Genomic DNA, 22,478 nt, shown 5'->3' on the forward strand with positions numbered 1-22,478 from the left:
TATTTTTGTGTATCGGTTTTTGTTTCCGATGAATGTTTTTTGTATTGACTGAGTTATGGTGAACATTTTTTTTAGATTATTATAACAGTGACTGGGTTATGTTGAACATCTATATCATGTTATATTGCTCGTTGAACGTTATTCATTTCTAGGACCTTTAATTCCTATTCTCCCAGGTTCACATTAAAAGATAATTACTTATCTTTATGAGTGATTCCTTAAAACTATCTTCTTTTTGTCTCGGAAGATTAACCTACTTAATCATGGTAATAATATTTTGCAGTGCGTACACACATTCTAAGTATAGTTCAAGTTCTACTTTGGCATAGCTTGTATATAGTATTGATATTGATAATGAAAACGCAGTCTATTAAGGAATCACTGTCTAATTTGGAGAGTATGCCAGGGCATCAACAATAGTGGGAAACATGGGATAATTTGTATAACGGGCGAAGCCCGTTACGCTAAAATTATCCCATGTTTCCCACTATTGTTGATGTCCCATAACAACTACATCCTGTAAATCATGGACACGCTAGGATACAACAACCAATGCAAAGTCCGGCAGTGTTCTCAATGTCAGGGGGACACGGAATTCTACTGTTACATGTGTCAACTTGACCTGTGTCTACAGTGTAAAGAGAGACATGTCACAAAGTCAGAAACTAAATACCATAAAATTGTGTTTTATATCACGCGCCACCGTAGCAAGAATCTTACTGTACAGTGTAAAGTCTGGCAGTGTTTTCAGTGTCAGGGGGACACAGAATTCTACTGTAACACGTGTAAACATGACCTGTGTCTACAGTGTAAAGAGAGACATGTTATTGATCTGGATACCATGTACCATGACGTTGTGATTTACCGTGACAAATATTACCACATTACAAAACAAGAAACTTGTGAAAGACATCCAGACATGTTTTATCAAAAGTACTGTCATTCCTGTAAACTTCCTATCTGTTTCCAATGTACAGAACATAGATATCACCAAATACTGGACATTAGAACAGCATACATAACAAACCGACAAAAACACAGATCAATCATTCAAAGCATCAGAAGTGAGACTCTCTATAACAGCAGCTATGTTCTGGCAGGAATCAGATCTAATTCAAAAACTTGTCACGCAGAAATCTCCATAGTTCAGCCAAAGAAGTTAATAAAAGCCCAGAAACTAAGGAACCTCATAGACACTGTCATGTGTGATATTAAAATCAGACACAAAAAATTTATTCAAAGTTTACAACAACAGAGGAGAAAAATGAACAGACATTTTGCCAACATAGAAACATTTGAACACAGATATGACAAGTTGGCAAACAAACCGCTAAAATTCCTCAAATTCTTAAAGAAAATCCCTGTACAGAGGTTAAAGGACACACCTAGTCTCACACAATACGCCCTGGTCTGCTTGAATGAATATATAAACACGGAGGATGTGACTGATTTACTGGGTGAAATCCAAATTATAGAGACAGGAAAAAGACAAGTAAGAAATGAATGTCTGCTGAAACCGATGTCTACACCAATATTGACCAAATCTGTCACGGTGTCAGGTGAAATATATCATATTTCCGGTTTGAAACCAGACGAGGTCTGGATCAGTGATGGTAAAAATCTTATATTGATAAACTCAGAGGGTGACAAACTACTTCATCTGACGGATGTAATTACTGTGTGGGGAAAACACACTGTAAACCTTACCGGAGATCTTATTTACATAGACAGGGATGGTAACATTATCAAACTCTCTAAAGATAACAGAACAAAGTTTACATTGATAGAGAAAACAGAACCATTGATATCACGGTGTATCTACTCCTCCCGCCTCAACGGCGATTTGCTGGTCGGAATGCGGTCCTACAACACAGGCATCATAACACGCTTTAATGACAAAGGACAACACAAACAGACTATACGGCACGACAACACAGGTCTGGGACTGTATTCTTATCCTATCTTCCTCACAGAGAACCGCAATGGAGATGTTATTGTGTCTTACTATCTCCGTCATGCTGTAGTGGTGACAGACAGTACTGGAAGAAGACACCGCTTCACCTACAAAGGACATCCATCAGGATCAGAACTATGGCCTTGCAGAATCTGTACTGACACTCTGTTACACATCATGGTGTGTGATTTTGCCACCAGCACAATACATATGATTGACAGGGACGGGCACTTCCTGTCACTGATACTGACACGACAACAAGGGATAAATGGACCAATGGGCCTGAGTTATGACGACAGAACTCATCTTCTCTGGGTTGGATTAGCCTACGGGGAAAAGAAAGTGTGTGTATACAGATACCTAGAGAGGCAGGGCTATCTACAGTATATAGCAAATCATAGTTAAATAGATTGGTGACATTACACATTCTGTACGGACACAGGGCAATCGGACAAGTGAATTAGATCTATAACGAACACATTCATACAAAAGATGTTTCTGAAAAAAAATTGTAATTACATGCAGTTACTTTTACAACCTAATATGAAATACAACAATAACTTAGTACCAGATAAAAGCTATATTTTTGACACATATCTACAAACTGTTTATTTTTTTCAACAGTATATGATTATATATAGGTGATAATTATATGGTAGCATATCCTTTAGTGACATTTGTTTAATCTTATATTGAAAGTAATTAAAAGTGGATATCGGGAAGAGGGAAGTTTTAAACTTAATGAAAAATATTTTTTTTAAAAAACATAGTTTTAATGAAATGGGGAAAATAAAGGTATAATTCCTCCCTCAACTTTAACAATTGTAACCCCCCTAAATATATTGCTAGAAGTTTTTGACTGCCCGAAAATATATATAAAAAAGTCTTTATGTTCAGGGTTCTCATCAGCTGTTTTACTTTGTTGGTCACGACACAGTAATATTTTCTCAGACACAGTGACGATTCAAATTTTATGCGTGCGACAGAGTAAAAATGAATGCTTACTCAGTAAGATCTGTGATAAGATAATTCAAGCATATATATTCTCTCTTAAGCAGGGACCTATGTCCGAAAACATCTTTGTGTGAAATTTTTAAAACTCTGGCATTAAAAACAATACCTTTGTATGCTTATTTTTACGTGGGAGCGCGTGCAAAACAGTGTGAAATCCTAAAGATAGATTATTTTCAGACATTATTTTTCTACTCCAAATATGAGCTAAAAAGAACCAAAAATGTCAAATCACATTCGAAATCAACAAGTATCTTTATATGTCTTGTACCTTTAAAATGAAGGCAAATTCATTGTAAGTTATCTCGCATGAAAAATTATACAGGAGCACAATGTAATTATCACTCCATTTTTCTTGTCGTATTTTTTACAATCCCGACATGCATAACAGGTAATACTCGTAAAAAGTCTTTGTGTAAAAATGTTGTAATTCATATTTTTTGAAAAAATGATTCATCTTACTATTTTAACAAAGAAAAAAAAGTATACCTTTATGAAAACATAAATGAGAAATATGACGTTTTTTTCTTTTATTTTCGTTCTCTTGTGTCAAAAATATTGCCCTTTCTGCACTAAAAAGAAAAGTAAATAAGCACTGACAAACATCTGAATATAAAAATATTTTGCAAAAAACAAGTATTTTGTTTTTATTAGAAACAATTTATATGTTTTATTCTTTTCTTCTTAATTCTAATCATTCCGTTTCTTCCCCCCACCCATTTCCCCGTCAACAACCAGCACCTATAAAAAAAATTAGAATGACCTTATACAAAAAAATCTACATGTACTACAAATCAATAAGCAGAACAGTTTAATTGTTAATTCACCTGTATCGTCTATAGTCAGTAAATCATCCAAATATAAAACAGATGTGACAATCTCAGTGGTCTCAGTGGTTACACCTAGAAAGGTAGGACAGTACTTTGACAGTCCAGCTCCTCTGAATGACTCTGGAATAGGGGGTCGATATGGGTGTACAACAAGTTTGCTGCAAACAAGTTGAGTAATGCTAGACAATCCTAACTTTCAGAAGTTCGGGCAAAGCTGGCACGGTCTTTCTATTCAAATAGAGTTCAGTCCAAGGCCAAACTTAAAGAGAATCCTATTTATTTGACTCAAACACGGGATCCACAATATTTTGTAAAAACAAACATCCCTTGCAGAGAAACGTTATAGCAACATTCTCTTAAGTTAAATCTGTAGAAGGCACTGGACTGCTTGCAAAAGGTTATTGAGACAACAAAGAGTGTCCAATAAAACAATACAAGTCCATAAACAAGACAAATAGGAGCAGAGCAAACACGGAGGTGGGATCAGGTGCCATGGAGGAGTGAGCTTCTCCTGCAAACTGTTTAAACTCGCCGTGTGGTCTTTGTAAACTGGAATTATTTCAAAATGATTCGTGTATCATTTTTAATTGTTTTAACAGCCCCAAATAAAGTGAAAATGGTTGAAAAGATACATGATGTTTGCACATTATATATTTAAATTTTTCAAACGATTTTTTGAATTTTTAAAACTTAATCCAATCTGAAAAAGTGTTCCTCTTCAGACTTAGCCCTTAAAAACTTATTCATAAATATTTATATAATTTTTAACAATATGAAATTTCTTCATTGTTGTTGAATCGAAGATTATAAATTATAAAACCTGAAGAATTTCCCTAAATTTATTAATGCTGACAGCATATATTTACTTATTTTATGGTACAAGTAGATACCCGTACTTGCAACACAAACTGTAAGCCCTCTTGTTATAGATAAAGTCGGAGATAAAAATATAAAGTTGATGTGCAGTTTAGGGATAGAAGAAGATAACTTGTTAAATGACATACTTCAAGATCATTAGAATCGCAGTACAGTTAAGGCAACACATGAAAAAAAATATGGTAATGAGGTCATAATGAGGTCTGACGTCAAGACAGTTGCTCCGCCCTGATTGATCCATATAAGGGAATAGTGCTCAAAATAACTATTTACCGATATTTGCAAGACTTTGTGATAAACAGCAATATTTTCATGTTTAAATGGAAACTAATTAGTGATTTTCTCGTAAATATAATAGCATGTTTTTAAAATACTTCTCTTTTTAATATGTCGTTTGTCTGCATTCAGCTTCAGACAAGCGCTTGCACTCGATGACACGGAATGTTGTTTACATCTAAAAAGCGTGGCGACATCAGCTGAGATATGCAGTGGATTTAAATGCAATTACCACACAATCTTTAAAGAAAAGTGGGATAAGATAAAAGACAAGGCGTTGCTTCTCCCTTTTACGAGAATATGAGGACATTCTTTCGGAAAATGTCAGAAAACAGAGGCGCTTTGCAACAGCTCCGTAGATCCATCACTGTAATATTCCAGGCCAGGTATGTATGCGCATATGTAGGTACATGTATAGATCTACAATATGTATACATGTTTTTATCAACATCAAAGAAAAACCCCGAGTGTGTGAATGTTCATTTAGATGTATTATTTATCACAGTCAGTGAAAAATTGTAATGCATTGCCTTGTGTGTACCCCCCTCCCTATACTAATTAAGCTGCACGCTTAATGACTTTTTAGAATTATTTAAATTTAACTGCACTAAATATGTACTGATTTTTTGTCAGCTAGCTCATTTACTTTGAGACAATATCTCTAAACAAGCAATGATCATGTCATACAAACATGCTACACCATTCAAAAAAATTATCAGTATCATTATATTGAAAACATAGAACCTCAACTGGTTGTAGTTTTCTAGAATTTCTAAATTAATGAAAAAAAACTTTTTTTTTTTAGATTACATGTACATTAAAAATATTTGTATAATAATACTTTTATCATTGTAGCTGTCCAGAGTTTCAGGCTTAAAGAACATGAAGAATGAATAAATAAAAAATGTATCATTTTCCACAGTATATGTATACTTCTAATTAAAAGCATTTCACATTTATAAGGTATGCATGTGCTATATATATATTTTTTTTTCATTTTGGTAATGGTGAAACTCAGAATTTTGATTAGAAAATGTTTCTATCAATAATTGTTGTAAAAGTCAGAAGTTTCACTTTCCCAGAGAAGTTTTGTGACAACATTTTTTTGCCATTTACATGAATAACACAAGAGCGACAGCCTGGGTCCCTGTCCCTGTTACTGAGGTCCACGCAGTATAGATATAAGCGAGGCTAAACCGGATGCCATGGACAAACGACAGGCTACGCATGCGCGAGAATGCTAGAGATCTCGCCCCTTAGGCAACTTGCCCGTAGAATATTTCGCCCTATTCGAATTAAAATTTTATGTCATTCATTAGCAAATCACGCTTTTAAATCCGCATATCGTATTGATATATTCATTGGCGGATCCGAATTTCTCTCTTAATATATTTTCATATACAAACTAAACATTGGTTTTATTGCACAAGCATATTAAACTGTAGAAAGAAATTGCAGAATATAGATACATTTACTAGTAACTAAATAAACAACTTAAATAAGAAACGCAATTCAATGACTACAAAAGTTCTAGGATTTAAAAGGTAGGACAAGTTTTCACCGGCATTAGTTTTGTGCATCAAGGTTCTAAAAATATTTGTTATTTCAGCAATACTAATTACGTTTAACAGAGGGATGTAGCATCGGTTTTTAATGCGTGGGAAGGGGGGGGGGTCCGACAAAAACATCTGCGTACTTCACTGCTGTGCTACACGTGTACCATCAGATCTACATTATTTTTCCCATGATAGATTTCTTCCGTAAAAATCCAGAATAGTTGTCAAATCCCAGATATTATGGATTACATGTATCAATAAAAAATAGCCCAATTTTTTAAACTGACAAAACTAAAGTCTAATTAATCGGAGAATAAAAAAATTAACAATTTTGCTTTGATACTACAATCAGTCATAAGTAGGCAGATTATTGTAGAAAATGTGAACAAACTTACATGAATATTCACCACAACTAGAAATTATCTTAAATTGAATTTCGGTTATAAACACATGCATATGGTCCACGTATTGCAGTCTTTTTTTTGTAAAGGGCAGTAAATTGTGCTTCGTATACCCTACATCACAAGGGCCAGGTGGAGTACAATGGATTCAGGGCAAATTTGCCTTGAACATAGCCCATTGTGACAATGGGAGAATCTTGTCAAGGCAGCTTCCGGTGGAGATGATCATTGTGATGTCGTATTTTTTACGCCGTCGATGTACTGTATCATTGTTACGTCGATATTTATTTCCATGGTTAACGGCAACGGCTCAAAAACTCACAATTTAGCGCGCATTGCTCTGATCAATCAAAGGAAAACATAGAATGTATTCCACCTGTCTTTCCTGCCTTGGCAAGGATAGGTCAGGGGACCAGGCAACAGAGAGTGGTGATATGAATTCAGAAAACCACAGTGTGGTGATCTGGGATGCAACATCACGGCGTCATGTGATTGCGTAAAATTAACAGTAATATTGAGTGCTACACATAAGGTAAACAATAAATCAATGTATCTGTTAGTAGCCTGCCTTGGTTTCAAAACTGAGTGAACTCGGTGCTTTCTGGTGAGTATCAAATACGTTGGGAGATAAAAACCCTATCCGCAAGTGATAGTTGGATATTTATTGATACATACATTACGAAAATTGACTATCGTAAAGCTAACGTTTGTCATACACTTTAGTTGTTAATTCGACAGTATCGTCTATAGTCAGTAAATCATCGAGATATGAAACAGACGTGACAATCTCAGTGGTCTCAAGTTAACTAGGATATATCGAGTCGGCATATGGATGGAAATGACAATCATTAGTTGAATACTGTTCGTTATCTCCATATCCTTCTTATTATAGATAATAAGTCGTCAGTGCAGCCCGAGAACTTTTAAAGCCAAAATTATAATTATGGTCACATTCTTCTTGCATTACAACTTAATAATATCGAACTTCAGCACGAGATATTACCCTTGTATGCATTATATATCTCATGGCGAAGCTACGTAGTCTTTAAAATCAGAATCTCTATTTTTCAAAGCCAATGCTTTAAAAGGGACTGTTGATTATTAATTATTAATAAATCGTATGATATTACATCTGTATGATTTAACCAAACGTATTCACAAATCTAATTGATCGACCTTTCTTTGATACTATTTATATGAAATTTTCAAACTGACTTTCTACAAATGATTATTTTTCAAGCACTTTGCACATTTGCCGTACTTGTCTTGGTTTTTTGTAATGTTTCGCTGAAAATGACAATGGTGTCTTTAAAAATTATGCCAAAAAGATGGATAATGACGAATTGTTTATTCCTTAGAATAGTAAATTGTTCCTATTTAATTGAATGTTATCTTACATTTACGGTCTGTAACTTTCAATTTTTTTTCAATGGAGCGTGTCTTTCCTGATGATAGATTTCAGAAGCAGCAATTGAAACATGCCAGCTTTTTAACATGGTATGCAGTCGAACATATGAGAACTATTGTTATCATCTTGCGCTTGGGAGGCATGTGAATGTAACAGAAGTTACATAAGCTGCATTAGTTCTTTGTCTATATAAGGCAACGGACTGATCGCAAAAGAACGGATGAAGGCTAAGGAGATAAAAACAGTATTCAATATCAAAGTCCATAAAACAATACAAATAGGAGCAGAGGAAACACGGACCTCCAAAACACCAGAGTGGGATCAGGTGCCATGGAGGAGTGAGCATACCCCGCTTACAGGTCCAACACGCTGTGTACTCCTTGTCTTGATCGGGAAATAACATAAATTGCTTCCCTTGAAGAGAAACGATTAAAAACTTTAGGGAAATATCAAAATCCATCAAAAAAGATCATATGAGATTCATTTGAGAATTTTATCAATAAATTTGTGTAAATTATGTCTTAAGTAAGTGAAATGAAATTAAAAGAAAGTTGCAATTTTGTAAATTTCATTATGTTCTAAAAGTTCTAAAATTTCAAACGCTGAGATTTGCCGAATTCAATCTTAAGAAGAGAATTGTATGATTTTAGTTCCTTTTGAATACAGTTATTATAATAAGATTCACAAAAAATATTACCGAGTACATTTTTAGAAGCCATGTCTACTGAAACCATTTCATGAAGGTTTTTGCATCCATTTTAATCTTTTAATCGCTCTCAATTTAGTGAAAATGGACGTATACATATAGTTTGAACATTATTTCTTTAAATTCATTAGAGGATTTTTGAATTTCGTAAACTTATTCCAATCCGAATAAGTGTTTCTTTTCATTTTTAGCCTTTAATAATTTATTCATAAATATTTTTATGTTTTTTTTCACAATGTAAAATTTAGTGTTTTAATTAAATGAAAGATTATTAATCATCAAAACCTGTATAATTTACCCGTAATTATCCATGCTGACAGCATACATCAATTTTTTTTATAATACAAGTACATGAAGTAGATACCTGTACTTGCAACACAAACGTTTAGCCCTGTTGACATAGAGAAAGTCGGATATAAAAATACAGTATATACCTGTACTTGTAACACAAACAGTTAGCCCTCTTGTCATAGATAAAGTCGGAGATAAAAATAAAGTTGATGTGCAGTTTGGGGATAGAAGAAGATTACATGTTAAATTACACACTTCAGGATCATTAGGATGGAGGACTGAAGATAAACGCCAAAACTGAGGTTAGTTTTAAGAAATAACAATCTATGTGTGTGTATACAGGTAACTTTGTCACGTATGATCCAAAACATGATTGGTTTCATATGAGAATCATAAAAAAGACATATGCGCTAGCAAATTACATCGTATGATTTACATGTGTGTTTTCATATGATCCACGTATGATTTACCACATATGATTCTCATATTATTGTGTATATATATACATATGATCCACATATAATTCTCATATGAAACGTTATGCATATGTTGATCATATGTGGCGAAGGTGCCTCATATATACATTTATATATTTTTATTTCCAATGTCTTCGTCCGAGATAAAATTATAAATTGTAAACAAACTTTATTCCCCCATCAATGCATTGGCGCGGTTCAAAAAAAGAAAAACATACGTGCATGGCGAGACCAACAGCTAGACAGAAGCAGAGCTTGGAGCACGTGGATTGGTGGAATCCAAGCATGTAAATATACGGAATAACAAACCGATTTTTCCAATTTCATGACGATGATTAATCGATTGGCTTGCGTAATAATATAAACGCCGAATTATCAGACAAGCCAATCGATTGATCACATCATGAAATCGAAAAATTAGACAGTTATTCCTTAAAATTTACATTTCCGAATATGCTTATTTAAGATTCTTTGAAAATTAGATTATTGTTGATTTTCACATCAACAATGGATGAGTAGGAATATTTTTATTGCTACGTCATAATACCGTTCTTAACGTTAAAAGTTCAAACTGTTTCGCTTTGTAAAATGACAGTTGAATTGTGTCTCATTTTCAGAAAATAATATAAATATAAAAAAATAAATTCATGAGATACATGAACTGCGACGCTTTACGTCAGCATATTTGTCATAAAGCTCTAACACTATGCGAGCTGGAAGCGTCGTAGTTCATGTCCTTATGAATCTTCAAAAATTAAATTCCTTTCTTATATATATTTTTCTCTTCTTCTCGGTTCTGTTTAGAATGAAACGTATGGAGATAACAAACAGTATTTTAGATCAAAAAATCAATAAAACAATACAAAACAAAAGCACAGCAAACACGGACCTCCAAAACAGGTGCCATGGAGAAGTGAGCATCCCCTGCTTACCGGTCACACATGCCGTGTGCGCCTGGACATGATCGGGAAAGAAACGGAAAATTTGTTGTCAATTCGTTATATAAGTAATCACTACTGGACGAAAATAGTGCTGAGAATCCCAAATTTTACTGATAATGTTTGATAATTACTGATACGGTGCTGTTCCTGCTGATAATTACTGATATTTACTGTTATTATTACTGTTGTTGCTGATAATTTTAGTCGTTTCTGATATATACTGATAATAACTGTCGTCTTTACTGTTGAGTTTGATATATATACTGATAAATACTGTTGATGTGCTGTCGATGTTGAGATTTACTGATAATTGCTGTTGTCATTGTTTTTAACCGGGGAAATGGTTAAAATAAAACTGAGGGCTATAAAAACCTTTATTTCTTACTTTCTTTTACTTGAATAATCATGACAAAATTTTCATATTTCTTTAAATGTTCTGCCTGTGACAGAATTATTTCACTTTTCTGATCGCAATTACATTACCTTTGTGATAATTTTGACAATAATCAAATGAATAATTAATAGAATGTTTATGTACAGAAACAGAATTTAATAGAATGATTTTAACTGCATGCAGCAAAATAAATGGAATTTTATTTTTGCATAAGATCTTATTGATAAATAAACAAACTGTAAATAAAAAAAGTTATGCTATCTTTAAAAAAAGATCTACCGCCGCCTTTCCCAACTCCAAGAAATTTAAGTATGGATGTCGGTGATTTTTTTTTCAATAATAAGAAAACGTTCTTAATGGATGGAAAATAAAATCAGGATAAAAAAGTTACCCTGCTGGTTAGAAAATTTGGATTCGTACCGTTTGCACAGGTCAACTGGTCAAGTTAGGATAACATTTTCTTTTTAAAGTTTTTTTTCCCTCAAAAACAATTCTTAACTGGGTGAGTATTCAGTTTTCTAATCTCCTTTTTCTTGAAATATTTGAAAATTTGGTCGAAATGATGACTTATCCTTTTCAAAAATTTAATTAACAGATGAAAACAGGGTTAATATGTTCAATCTGTAGGCTCTGATTTGAATTTATTTAATTATTCATTTCTTTATTTACTCATTTATTTATGTATTTATTTATTAAAATATTCTAACGTAATGTAGGCTTTTGTAGATCGTCTCAGAATAAAATACATGCAGTACATGAACATAATTATGTATGAGTACACGGTGTATGCAGGTGCTGATTTAGAGGTCAAGAATCCGTAGTGCAAAGATATGACGTACTTAGTTTATCTCTTAAAATTTCCTGACACAAAACATTTTTATTTAATAAGTTTTGAAATCTCTTTATTTTTCTTTCTTTATTTTTTGATTTTATGGAATGGAAAATAAGAACTGAATTTAAATTCCATATGTAAATAAAGAATATGATCAATTGATCGATTTTTAATTTTACATGGCAAAAAGTTGAAAGGAAAACACCTAAACTGATTTCCATTGATCAAAGAATCGACGATCAACCTGTGATTTGGCTGACAGTTGTTGTGTACGTGTCTCCTGCCCCGGGGTAGAACGGGGTACAACTTGTATATTCTATGTGAATTGTAGTGGTCAGCTTAACAATGGACACTGATCACCTATTGTTCCTCGTCTGCGGCTACCGGTGTTATTAATAAACAAACTAACTTCACTGTACATGTACTTGCTACTTTGGAACAACCTTAAAGTGTACGGATGCACGAAAAAAATCCGTTATATTGAACTTGTTGACGAATAAATTTGATAGAAAAAATATTTAGAATAGAACACTGCGGTATAAAAATACTAGAAAAAAAATGAAGATATATACAGTCCTGTACATCATCTACATTGTACAGACTTATTCTAATAACTATTTTAATTCACATAGTTCTTTCTGTCTTCAGAATTTAATTTCAATTGTTATAGTTTTACGCAAATTTCGTCAAATAAAATAATATCCGGGAGAGGGGGTACATGTATTTTCCATTCTGAATCTCTGTTAACAAAGGAATACGGGATTTCGACTTCACCTTTTAATTAAAAAAATGTGCAAAATATACAGTCATATAGACAGTGATAAATATATATAAAAAAAGATTGTTTATATACTGAAAGCACTTGTTTGAAATAATATTGGCTTTAACTGTTCACTATTAGATGCAGGGACAGTTGATCGAAACTCCTCTTCGCTTGCTCCCCAAAAAATAAATAGATAAATAAATAAAAATAAATCTTTAATTTTATGGATTTTGAGTGTCAGAAAGTTGACGTTGTTTATTGCATTCATAAATAAATGTTACTATAGTTCTGAATTTTGTTTTGTTCATCGATTCTCTAAAATAATGTTATTACTGCATATAAAAATATTCGATTAAGTAAATATAACATGTATGACTTATAAAACATACAAAAGAACAGACCTTGCCCTATTGACTCATTGGCGGATCCATAGAGGGGGTTCCGGGGGTTGGAACCCCTCCTTTATTTTTTGCCAAATGGAGAAAGAAAGAGAAAGAAGGGGGATAAAAGCGTTTCCCGAAAATAAATATTTGTACGTCTGACTTAAATATGTATTGAATTGATAGATTCTCACACATTTAGTTTTTCCATTCACCTTCACTATTACTTTTCATGTGTGAATGGTAGAAAATATTCTACTTATTTTTATATATCTTATATACGATATGTAACATGCGAGGTTAAATTTGATAATAGACTCCCGCGATCTTAATCTGGCTGTGTTGGCTATATACAAGAAGGTGCTTTTTTTTTTTTTTTATTAAATCTTACAGCTGTATGAAGGAACTTAAGGGCGAATTTATTGATCAAAGACTAGTTTTAGTTTAGGTTTATGGTTTGAAAATAGTTTTTATTAATTTTGAAACCGGATTTATGGTTTAATGGTTTAGCACTAAATGGAAAGTTTCAGTTAAAACACACACACAAATATCAAATATGGATGACATAGAACTGATTACTTGATTTTTTTCTTATAATCTGAAGAAGATATTTCTACAACTTATCTTCATTTACATGAGAGTGTAATTGTAATACCCATGCTGAGTTCTACCCTTCTTTTAAAAAAAGGGGTGACAAAAGATGGCTTGTGTCACTATTATGTTGAAACAATATTACCCTTGTATAGAATGGATGATTTTCGTGACAGATTTAGAATGAACAGACATACCCATGAGTCCCTAATGACCATGTTAGCTCCATCTTTGATACATACATGATGATTATAACTTCAACTAACAACAAATTAGAATGAATCTACTTTTATCATAGACATAAATTACTTTATTTATGTCTGTGCTTTTATTAATTTACTTTAGTATTTATCCTTATGTGTGTAACATGGTAACATTTTTTACAACTGAAGTGACACAACAATTATACTTTTTACACAGCTGTGCCCCGAAAACTAGTCGATTCTGTCATATTGTTGTACACATTGGTCGCATTGCAACACCAAAAATTCTGCATTCGCCATGTTGAAAGGAATTAAACCGTCAAAACCGCACCCGGAGGTGGTTTAGTTTAGTTTAAGTTTTAGTTTAAAGCTGATAAACGAAAAAACTAGTTTTGGTTTGAAACTAGTTCGATACAGGTTTTGCAAATAAATAGAAAGTTTGGAAAACTGAACTGAAACCTGAACTGGTTTCTCTGCAATAAAAACGCCCTAAATTCAATTCATTGTTATATACCCAACCCAAAAAGGATTTTCAAATTCTTTAAGAAAATTCATTCTACTCTTCGGAAATGCTGCTAATCCATTTAATTTTTAAGGCTTCAGTAGTTATTTAAATGTGTTAATTTTTTTTATACGGACTTGGGGGGTACCTTTTAATTCAAAGAAAAAAAGACGTAGAACAAAGATATTATTTCCCACAATTTTATATTTTTTCAATACACGTGTGTGTGAATCTTTGCTTGAGAGTGTGTACGGGGGGAGGGTAGAGGGACACAACCCTGGACCCCCCCTTTCAAAAATTGCTGGATCCGCCCCTGTGACTTTAGCTTTCACTTAAAAGTTAAAAATATTTCACCAAAATGCATGCCGTACGATATCCCTATAACAGAATGTACTTAGTCTAATAATTGACCCGATTCTAAAACGAAAGTTACTTTTACACGTGGTTGCATTGACTTGTGTGTTAACAAGCACAAGATAACAAGCGAGATTGCATTACTGGAAAAAAGTATCTTCAACTTTTTATTTATTTAATTTTGTTTTTTAAATGACTGACCGCATATAACATGTTAGAGGAGTGGCGCATACTATGACAAGCCGTATGCCCAAAGACTTGAGGCAGGGTTATGTACAATGAAAAAAGAATTAAATCAAGACGTGTATTTCATTGACAGAAAATCACAATGCATAAGATTTATGTCATGTAATGTACAATACTGATGGCTTTACAAATAAATTAAAAAAAAACAACAACAACAAAAAAAATAAACAAACAAAAACTATAGAAAGCGTTGATCTCACAATTCGCAGGGAGGAGTTACAGTATTGTATAAATCGGAGAACTAGAGCTAGCGCACTGTCAAGATAAAAAAGATTATTCAACAAATTAAAGATGATTTAATTTTATTATTTAAACTTTTCACATTCTTCAATAAAAGGACAAATTGAACGCTTAATGAATATATATATATTTTGTAACAAATAATTAATACTGTCTTATTTAAACTTGTAACAGGAGAGCATATTTATAAATTGAAGAGGGGGGGGGGGGCGTTTTCAACTAAATATGCTAATTCATTTTCAGTTCTCCACACGGTAAAATAAACTGATATTTACAACCATTGACTGTATTAAAGATGCCCACTAAATGCTTTATTTCACAGTACAAATTAATATATGTGGGAAAATATTAGATGAGATTTTTGAAAAACCTTTCTGAATAAAAATAAACTTGTTTTAAAAGTACTTGGGGAGAAAAACCACGCACAACAAATACAACAGAATAACACTACACATGCATGTATGGAGAAATGTAAAGAAAAATATAAACATTTATGAAAGCTAATGTTCACATTATGATTTAAAAATGAATACGATAAAATTAATACACGAAAAGTGAAACTGAAAACAAATAAATTATATGTGACCTTTTCATTTAGAATAATTTTTTTTGTAAGTATACCAGAATGAATTTGTTGATAAAAAACTTTTTTCAAAACAAATAACCATTTCTCAGGTTATTTTAGCCCATTCCCAGGTTAAAGACAATGACCACAGTAATTACCAGTAAATCTCAGCATCGACAGCACATCAACAGTTTTTATCAGTATCTATCACACTCAACAGTAAAGACGACAGTAATTATCAGTATTTATCAGAAACGACTAAAATTATCAGCAACAACAGTAATAATAACAGTAAATATCAGTAATTATCAGCAAGAACAGCACCGTATCAGTAATTATCAAACATTATCAGTAAAATTTGGAATTCTCAGCACATTTTTAATTTCGTCCAGTAGTGAATGGACCAACATCAATTAATGAAATAAACTATCATGCTGCAGATTACATGTACATGTCATCCTCATGTTGTTTTAAGACTTGGTTATGTTGAACTGTGACAGTGTTCGGTGGTTGAGAGACTCGATTATGGTGAACTGTGTTGGTAGGTTGGTAATAGACTGGTTCATTGAACCATGATTGGGTTACGTTGTTTAGAGACTTGGATATGTTTAATCGTGACCGGGTTAGGTTTTTTATAGACCTGTTTATGTGGAGCTGTGATTGGGTAATGTTTAACAGTGACTGGGATATGTTGTTCAGTGGCTGGGTTACACTGTTCAGTGATTGGGTTCTGTCGAACCCTGACAGGCTACTAGGTTTTTTTGTGTATCGATTTTTGTTTCTGGTGAATGTTTTTTTATTGACTGAGTTATGGTGAACAATTTATTAGATTATTATAACAGTGACTGGGTTATGTTGAACACTTAAATCATGTTATCTTGCTCGTTGAACGTTCTTTAAGACCTATAATTCCTATTCTCCAAGGTTCACATTAAAAGATATTTACTTATCTTAATGGGTTGCACTCCTTATAACTACATTCTTTTTGTCTCAGAAGATTAACATACTTAATCATGGTAATAATACTTTACAGTGCTTACATCCATGCTAAGTATACTTCAAGTTCGACTTTGGTATTGCTTGTATATAGTATTGATACTGATAGGTAATGAAAAAGAAGTCTATTAATAATTATGTTGACCATTAAATACCGCAAATTTTGTGAAATCGTACATTCACCTGGGTGTCATAATATTAAGTCTCGGATTATCGTTCGAATTTAAGTTGCCAACTTGCCGTTCATACCGTCATACATTAACTGAGGTATATGCATCGGGATTGAACATGTGTTCTATTACAAAAAACCGTACCGGAGATAATATTCCCGGAAACCGTGCCTGGGTTATATTATGGACTCTATCTAGGTGGTGACTGTTCCTTCGCTATGCGCACGGCACTGTAAATGAAAGTTACGGTCTTTTAGATGAAAAGTCCCGAGTCACGATAGGCGTTGGCACGATATCACACCTCACTGGTCAATGCCCATGAGTTCCGTCTTTAGGTCTAAATTTGAAACCCCTCACGGAACCGTCGATTTCTATATGAGTGAAACATCCTCGCATGGGACGTAAAACAATTAAACAATCAATCAGTTTTAGTAAACAGTTTCAGAAACATCAACATTTTGTAATATAAAAGCCAATATTGAAGTCCTCGTTAAATGTTTCATAATAAAAAGTTAATGGTATAATAATAACTAGACATTAAATTGTTGAATGCGTTCTCGGACAGAATGCGTTTTGCTGAACATTTAAAGCAAACTGTTGCCTTTGGCCTTACGGGCAAACACTTCAAGCCCTTGAGTAGGTCAAAACTTGTGTTCCCCTCATATAAAATCAATAAATTGCTTGCATAATTTTGCAAATTGAAGGTGACATATATGAATATTGTAAATACACAGTCTAAATTATCTTTATTTATTTCAAGATTATTATCAAATGAAAGTTTTGTTGTTAAGTCTTCTTTTTCTTTTTAAACTTCTATTTGCTTTCTGACCTAGTACACATTAATAAGATATATGAGTTTGATACTTTGTAATTTGATTTAGTTTCAGCAGATTGTGAACATAACAAGGCTAGGATACACTTCACACGGTGTAGAGTACGTCAGTGTTTCCAGTGTCAAGGGACACAGGATTCAGGACGTGTAATTATGATTTGTGTCTGCAATGTAAAGAGAGACATGTTATAGATCTCGAATCCATATACCACGATGTTGGATTTCCTTTGAAAAATATAACTACATCTCAAAACAAGGGACTTTGTCTTCAAGATCATGGGTTCAAAATTCAGCACTCCGTGTAAAGTCCATGGTGCTGTAGTGGTACAGATCGTGGAGGAGGACATCGCTTCTCCTACACAGGAAACCCATCAGAATCAGTCGACAAGGGATAAACGAACCAACTTGCCTGAGTTATGATGACAAAACTCACCTTCTCATGTCTGACGTATGCTTCGTAGTGGTGACAGACAGTATGGACGACATCGCTTCTCCTACACAGGACACCCATCAGGATCACGACTTTTTCGGAAATTTCCATTCGGAATCTGTACTGACTCGCTGTCACACATCTTGGTGTGTGATGGTAACACTAACGGAATACATTTGCTTGACAAGAACGGTCACTTTCTGTCACTGATACCAATACAAGAATAAAGGGGAAAACAGACCTTCTTGCCTGATTTAAGACGAAAAAACTCACCTCCTCTGAATTGGACGATGCTTTGGGGAAAAGAGTAGTGATGAAACGATTGTCGCCAACGATCGATTGTCGATTGTTTTTGGTTGTTCAATTCCGATTATCGATTGCGTTTTTCATAATCGATTATTGCCCAAATAAACTCGCCGAAATAAACTTGTATGATTTGAAAGAAACTTATACATACACATTAACAAAACATGTAAAACGAAAGGAGGTCAACAAAAATGGCGTCCGAAGGCGAAGTTAACAACAATCAAGTAGAAATTTACCCATGTTCAGGGAATGCATAGATAGAACATTCTATCGTTAAAATGATATTTTCCTACAGACCCGGTTTAACGATAGAATTCGTTCCGTGTATTCGTAATGTAGCAAAAGAAACACGGGCAATAAATCATACTCAGTGCATTTACTACAGACAATGTAGAGAGTTCTAATGTAAAAATGGCAGGTGGTAAAGTGAGAGAAAAACGTTGAGAACATTAATTAGATTTTCCTCTTTATAAGGATAATTTTTTGGGATAAAATGCATAAGCAATCTCCAAGAGGATTGTTTGGAAGTGAATAAGATACATGATGAACACAGTCATACAAAAACAGGAGATATCTGAAAGACCTTAATAACTAGTTACTTACATGTATATATATGCAACTTGATATGATATACAGCAATTTTACAAGATAAAAAGTATATGTTTGGCAAATACATGTATCTACATGCTGTTCATTTTTAGCTCTATTGGTCAGAGACCAGAAGAGCTTATACGATAGTAACGCTTCCGTCGTCCGTCCGTCTAGTTGTCTGTTTGTAAACATTTTTTTCAAAATGCTACTCCTCCTACAATTTCGGTCTGACTTCAATATAACATGGCACAAAAATAGACTACACTAAGATACATAATTCTGTGTATCGGTTTTTAATGTCGATGAATGGTGTTGCCGTTGTTACTATTGTTAATACTTTTATACGCGAGAATGAAATTTTTGCGAGCATGTTGTCTCGTGTAATTGCGCGAAAATTAAGTTCATGCGAATAAAAATTGATTTACATTAGTCTTTAAAATCAGTATCTCGATTTTTTAAAGTCGATGTTTTAAAGGGAACTTTGAATTATTAACTATTAATATATTGTATGATGTTACATCTGTATGATTCCACCAGACCTTTCTTTGATACGGTTTATCTGAAATTTATAAACTGACTTTCTACAGATGAGTATTTTTCCAAGTACTTTTTACGTTTCCCATACTCGCCTTGGTTTTGTTGTATCATTTCGCCGAAAATGTCAAAGGCCTGTAGAAATTAGGCTAAAAAGATAGGATAATAAAGAATTGTTTATTCCTTAAAATACTAACAAAAATGTTACTATTTGATTGAAAAGTATTTTACATTAACTTTTAAATTTCTCATTTGGGTGTGTTTTTCATGATGCTAGATTTGAAATACGGACCTCCGAAACATCAGAGGCAGGATCAGGTGCCATGGAGTAGTGAGCATCCCCTGCCGACCGGTCACACCCGCCATGTGCCCCTAGCTGTTATCATAGATTAACGGAAAATATCCGTCGTCAAGTGTATAAATAATGGACTAATTGGTATGAAAAACGTCTGTCAGCATTTGACTTAATGATAAATTGTATTTGCTGACAAGCTAATTGTATTGACCATAGCATTTGATGACTTTAAACGAGACTGCTGATATTCTTGTTTCATCAACATGCTTGTCAATAATTAAGCTTGTTTTCAAAATTGTTCGTACGTAGAGCATGCTTTTGATGAACGTATATTGCTGCATAAGTAAGGGAAGTTGACGATAGAAAAGTTATAGTCATCACGTTTATAAAATATATATATAGTTCCATTTCATATAGGTTTTTGCATTCTTTTAAACTTTTTAACCGTCCCAAATTTAGTGAAAATGGACGAATAGATACATGTAGTTTCCACATATAATTAAATTTTTACATTATATTAAAATTTCTAAAACTTAATCCAATCTGACAATGTGTTTCTTTTCATATTTAGGCCTTAATAACCTTAGAATGTATTAATGAATATTTTTATGATGTCTTCTCAATATAAAATTTCCCTTTCCTTTTTTGGTGAATGAAAAATTATTAATTATTAACTTTATAAACCCAAAGAATTAACCCAAAATTATTCATGCTGACAGCATAAATTTACTTATTTTATGGTACAAGTAGATACCTGTACTTTCACACAAACGGCCAGCCCTCTTCTAATAGATAAAGTCGGAGATAAAATTAAAGTTATGTGCAGTTTGGGAATAGAAGATAACATTTTAAAAGACACACTTCAGAATCATTAGGACGTAGGAATGAAGATAAACGCCATAAACTGAGGTTAGTTTCAGAAATAAAAATATATATGTGTGTATATAGGCAACATTGCAACATATGATCCAATAATATGTTAATAATATGATTGGTTTCATATGAGAATCATAAAAAGGCATATGTACTCAGTATATTATTTCGTATATTTTACGTGTGTGTATTCATATGATCCACGTATGATCTGCCACATTTGATTTTAATATGATTGTATAAATATATACATATCGTTCTCATATGGTCCACATATAATTCTCATATGAAACGTAATGCATGTGTTGATCATATGTGGCGAAATTGCCTAATATATACATGTATGTATTTACATTCCCATTGTCTTTGTCCGAGATATAATTACAAATTGTAAATGTACTTTATTTACCCATTAATATATTGGCGCGGTTAAAGAAAAACAAAAAAAAATAAAATAAAAAAAACAAACCAAAAAAAAAAACGTGCAAAGCAGGAAAAAGAGCTAGACAGAAGCAGGGCTTGTAGCACGTGGATTGGCGGAATCCAAGCATGTAAATGTAATGAATAACGGTCAGACTTTTCTATTTCATGACGATGATCAATCGATTGGCTTGCATGATAATTTTACATGTATGCATCACATCATGATATCGAAGAATAAGACAGTTAATCCTTAAATATTTACTTTTTCAAATATGCTGCTTTGAGATTCTTTGCAAATAAGATTATTGTTAATTTCCACATGAACAATGGATGAGCATGAAAATTTTCATTGTAACGTCATAATACGTACTTGACGTTAAAATGCAAACTGTTTTGCTTTGTAAAATGACAGCTGAATTGTCGTTCCTTATCAGAAAATAATATCAATATAACAAATTTATTCATGATATACATGAACTACAACACTTCACGTCTGCATATTTATCATTTTGCGATAACATTATGCCAGCTTGAAGCGTCGTAGTTCATGTCCTCATCAATCTTCGAAAATTGAATTCATTTCTTACACATATTTTTCTCTTCTTTTTGTTTCTGTTTACAATGAAACATATAGAGATAACGAACAGTATTCAAGATCAAAAGTCCATAAAGCAATACAAGACAAAAGCAAAGCAAACACAGACCTCCAAAACATTTGAGGTGGGACCAGGTGCCATGGAGAAGTGAGCATCCCCTGCCGACCGGTCACACCTGCCGTGTTCTACTTGACATGATGGAAAAAACGGAAAATTCGTCGTCAATTCATGATATAAATAATGGACCAACAGCAATTAATGAGGTAAACTAATATGCCGCAAATTACATGAAATCATCATGTAGTTTTGAGACTTGGTTATGTGGAACTGTGACTGTTGACAGTTGAGAGACTTGGTTATCTTAAACAGTGACTGGATTAGGTTGTTTATAGACTTGGGTATATGGAACCGTGACTGGGTAAAGTTTAAGAGTGACTGGGATATGTTTTTAACGGCTGGGTTACACTTTTTAGTTACTGGTTTCTGTTGAAGCCTGACTAGCTTATCGGTTTTTGTTTCTGATGAATATTTTTGGTGAACAATTTGTTCGATTATTATAACAGTGACTGGGTCATGTTGAACACTTAAATAATGTTATATTGCTCGTTGAACGTTATTTATTTCTAGGTCCTATAA

The 22,478-nt window shown here is 33.2% G+C and overlaps 1 protein-coding gene across 1 annotated transcript; it reads left to right on the top strand.

Annotated features, from left to right (window-relative positions):
• Positions 1–526: 526 nt before the first annotated feature.
• On the top strand, positions 527–2,359 carry LOC134241182 (uncharacterized). The gene has a single exon (XM_062723258.1). It carries the CDS (start codon positions 527–529, stop codon positions 2,357–2,359), a length of 1,833 nt encoding a protein of 610 aa, XP_062579242.1.
• The last annotated feature ends 20,119 nt before the right edge of the window (positions 2,360–22,478 follow it).

Source organism: Saccostrea cucullata, unplaced genomic scaffold (assembly GCF_032062105.1).
Source record: "Saccostrea cucullata isolate Sc308-1 unplaced genomic scaffold, CSIRO_AGI_Scuc_v1 ctg2145, whole genome shotgun sequence".
Lineage (NCBI taxonomy): Eukaryota > Metazoa > Mollusca > Bivalvia > Ostreida > Ostreidae > Saccostrea > Saccostrea cuccullata.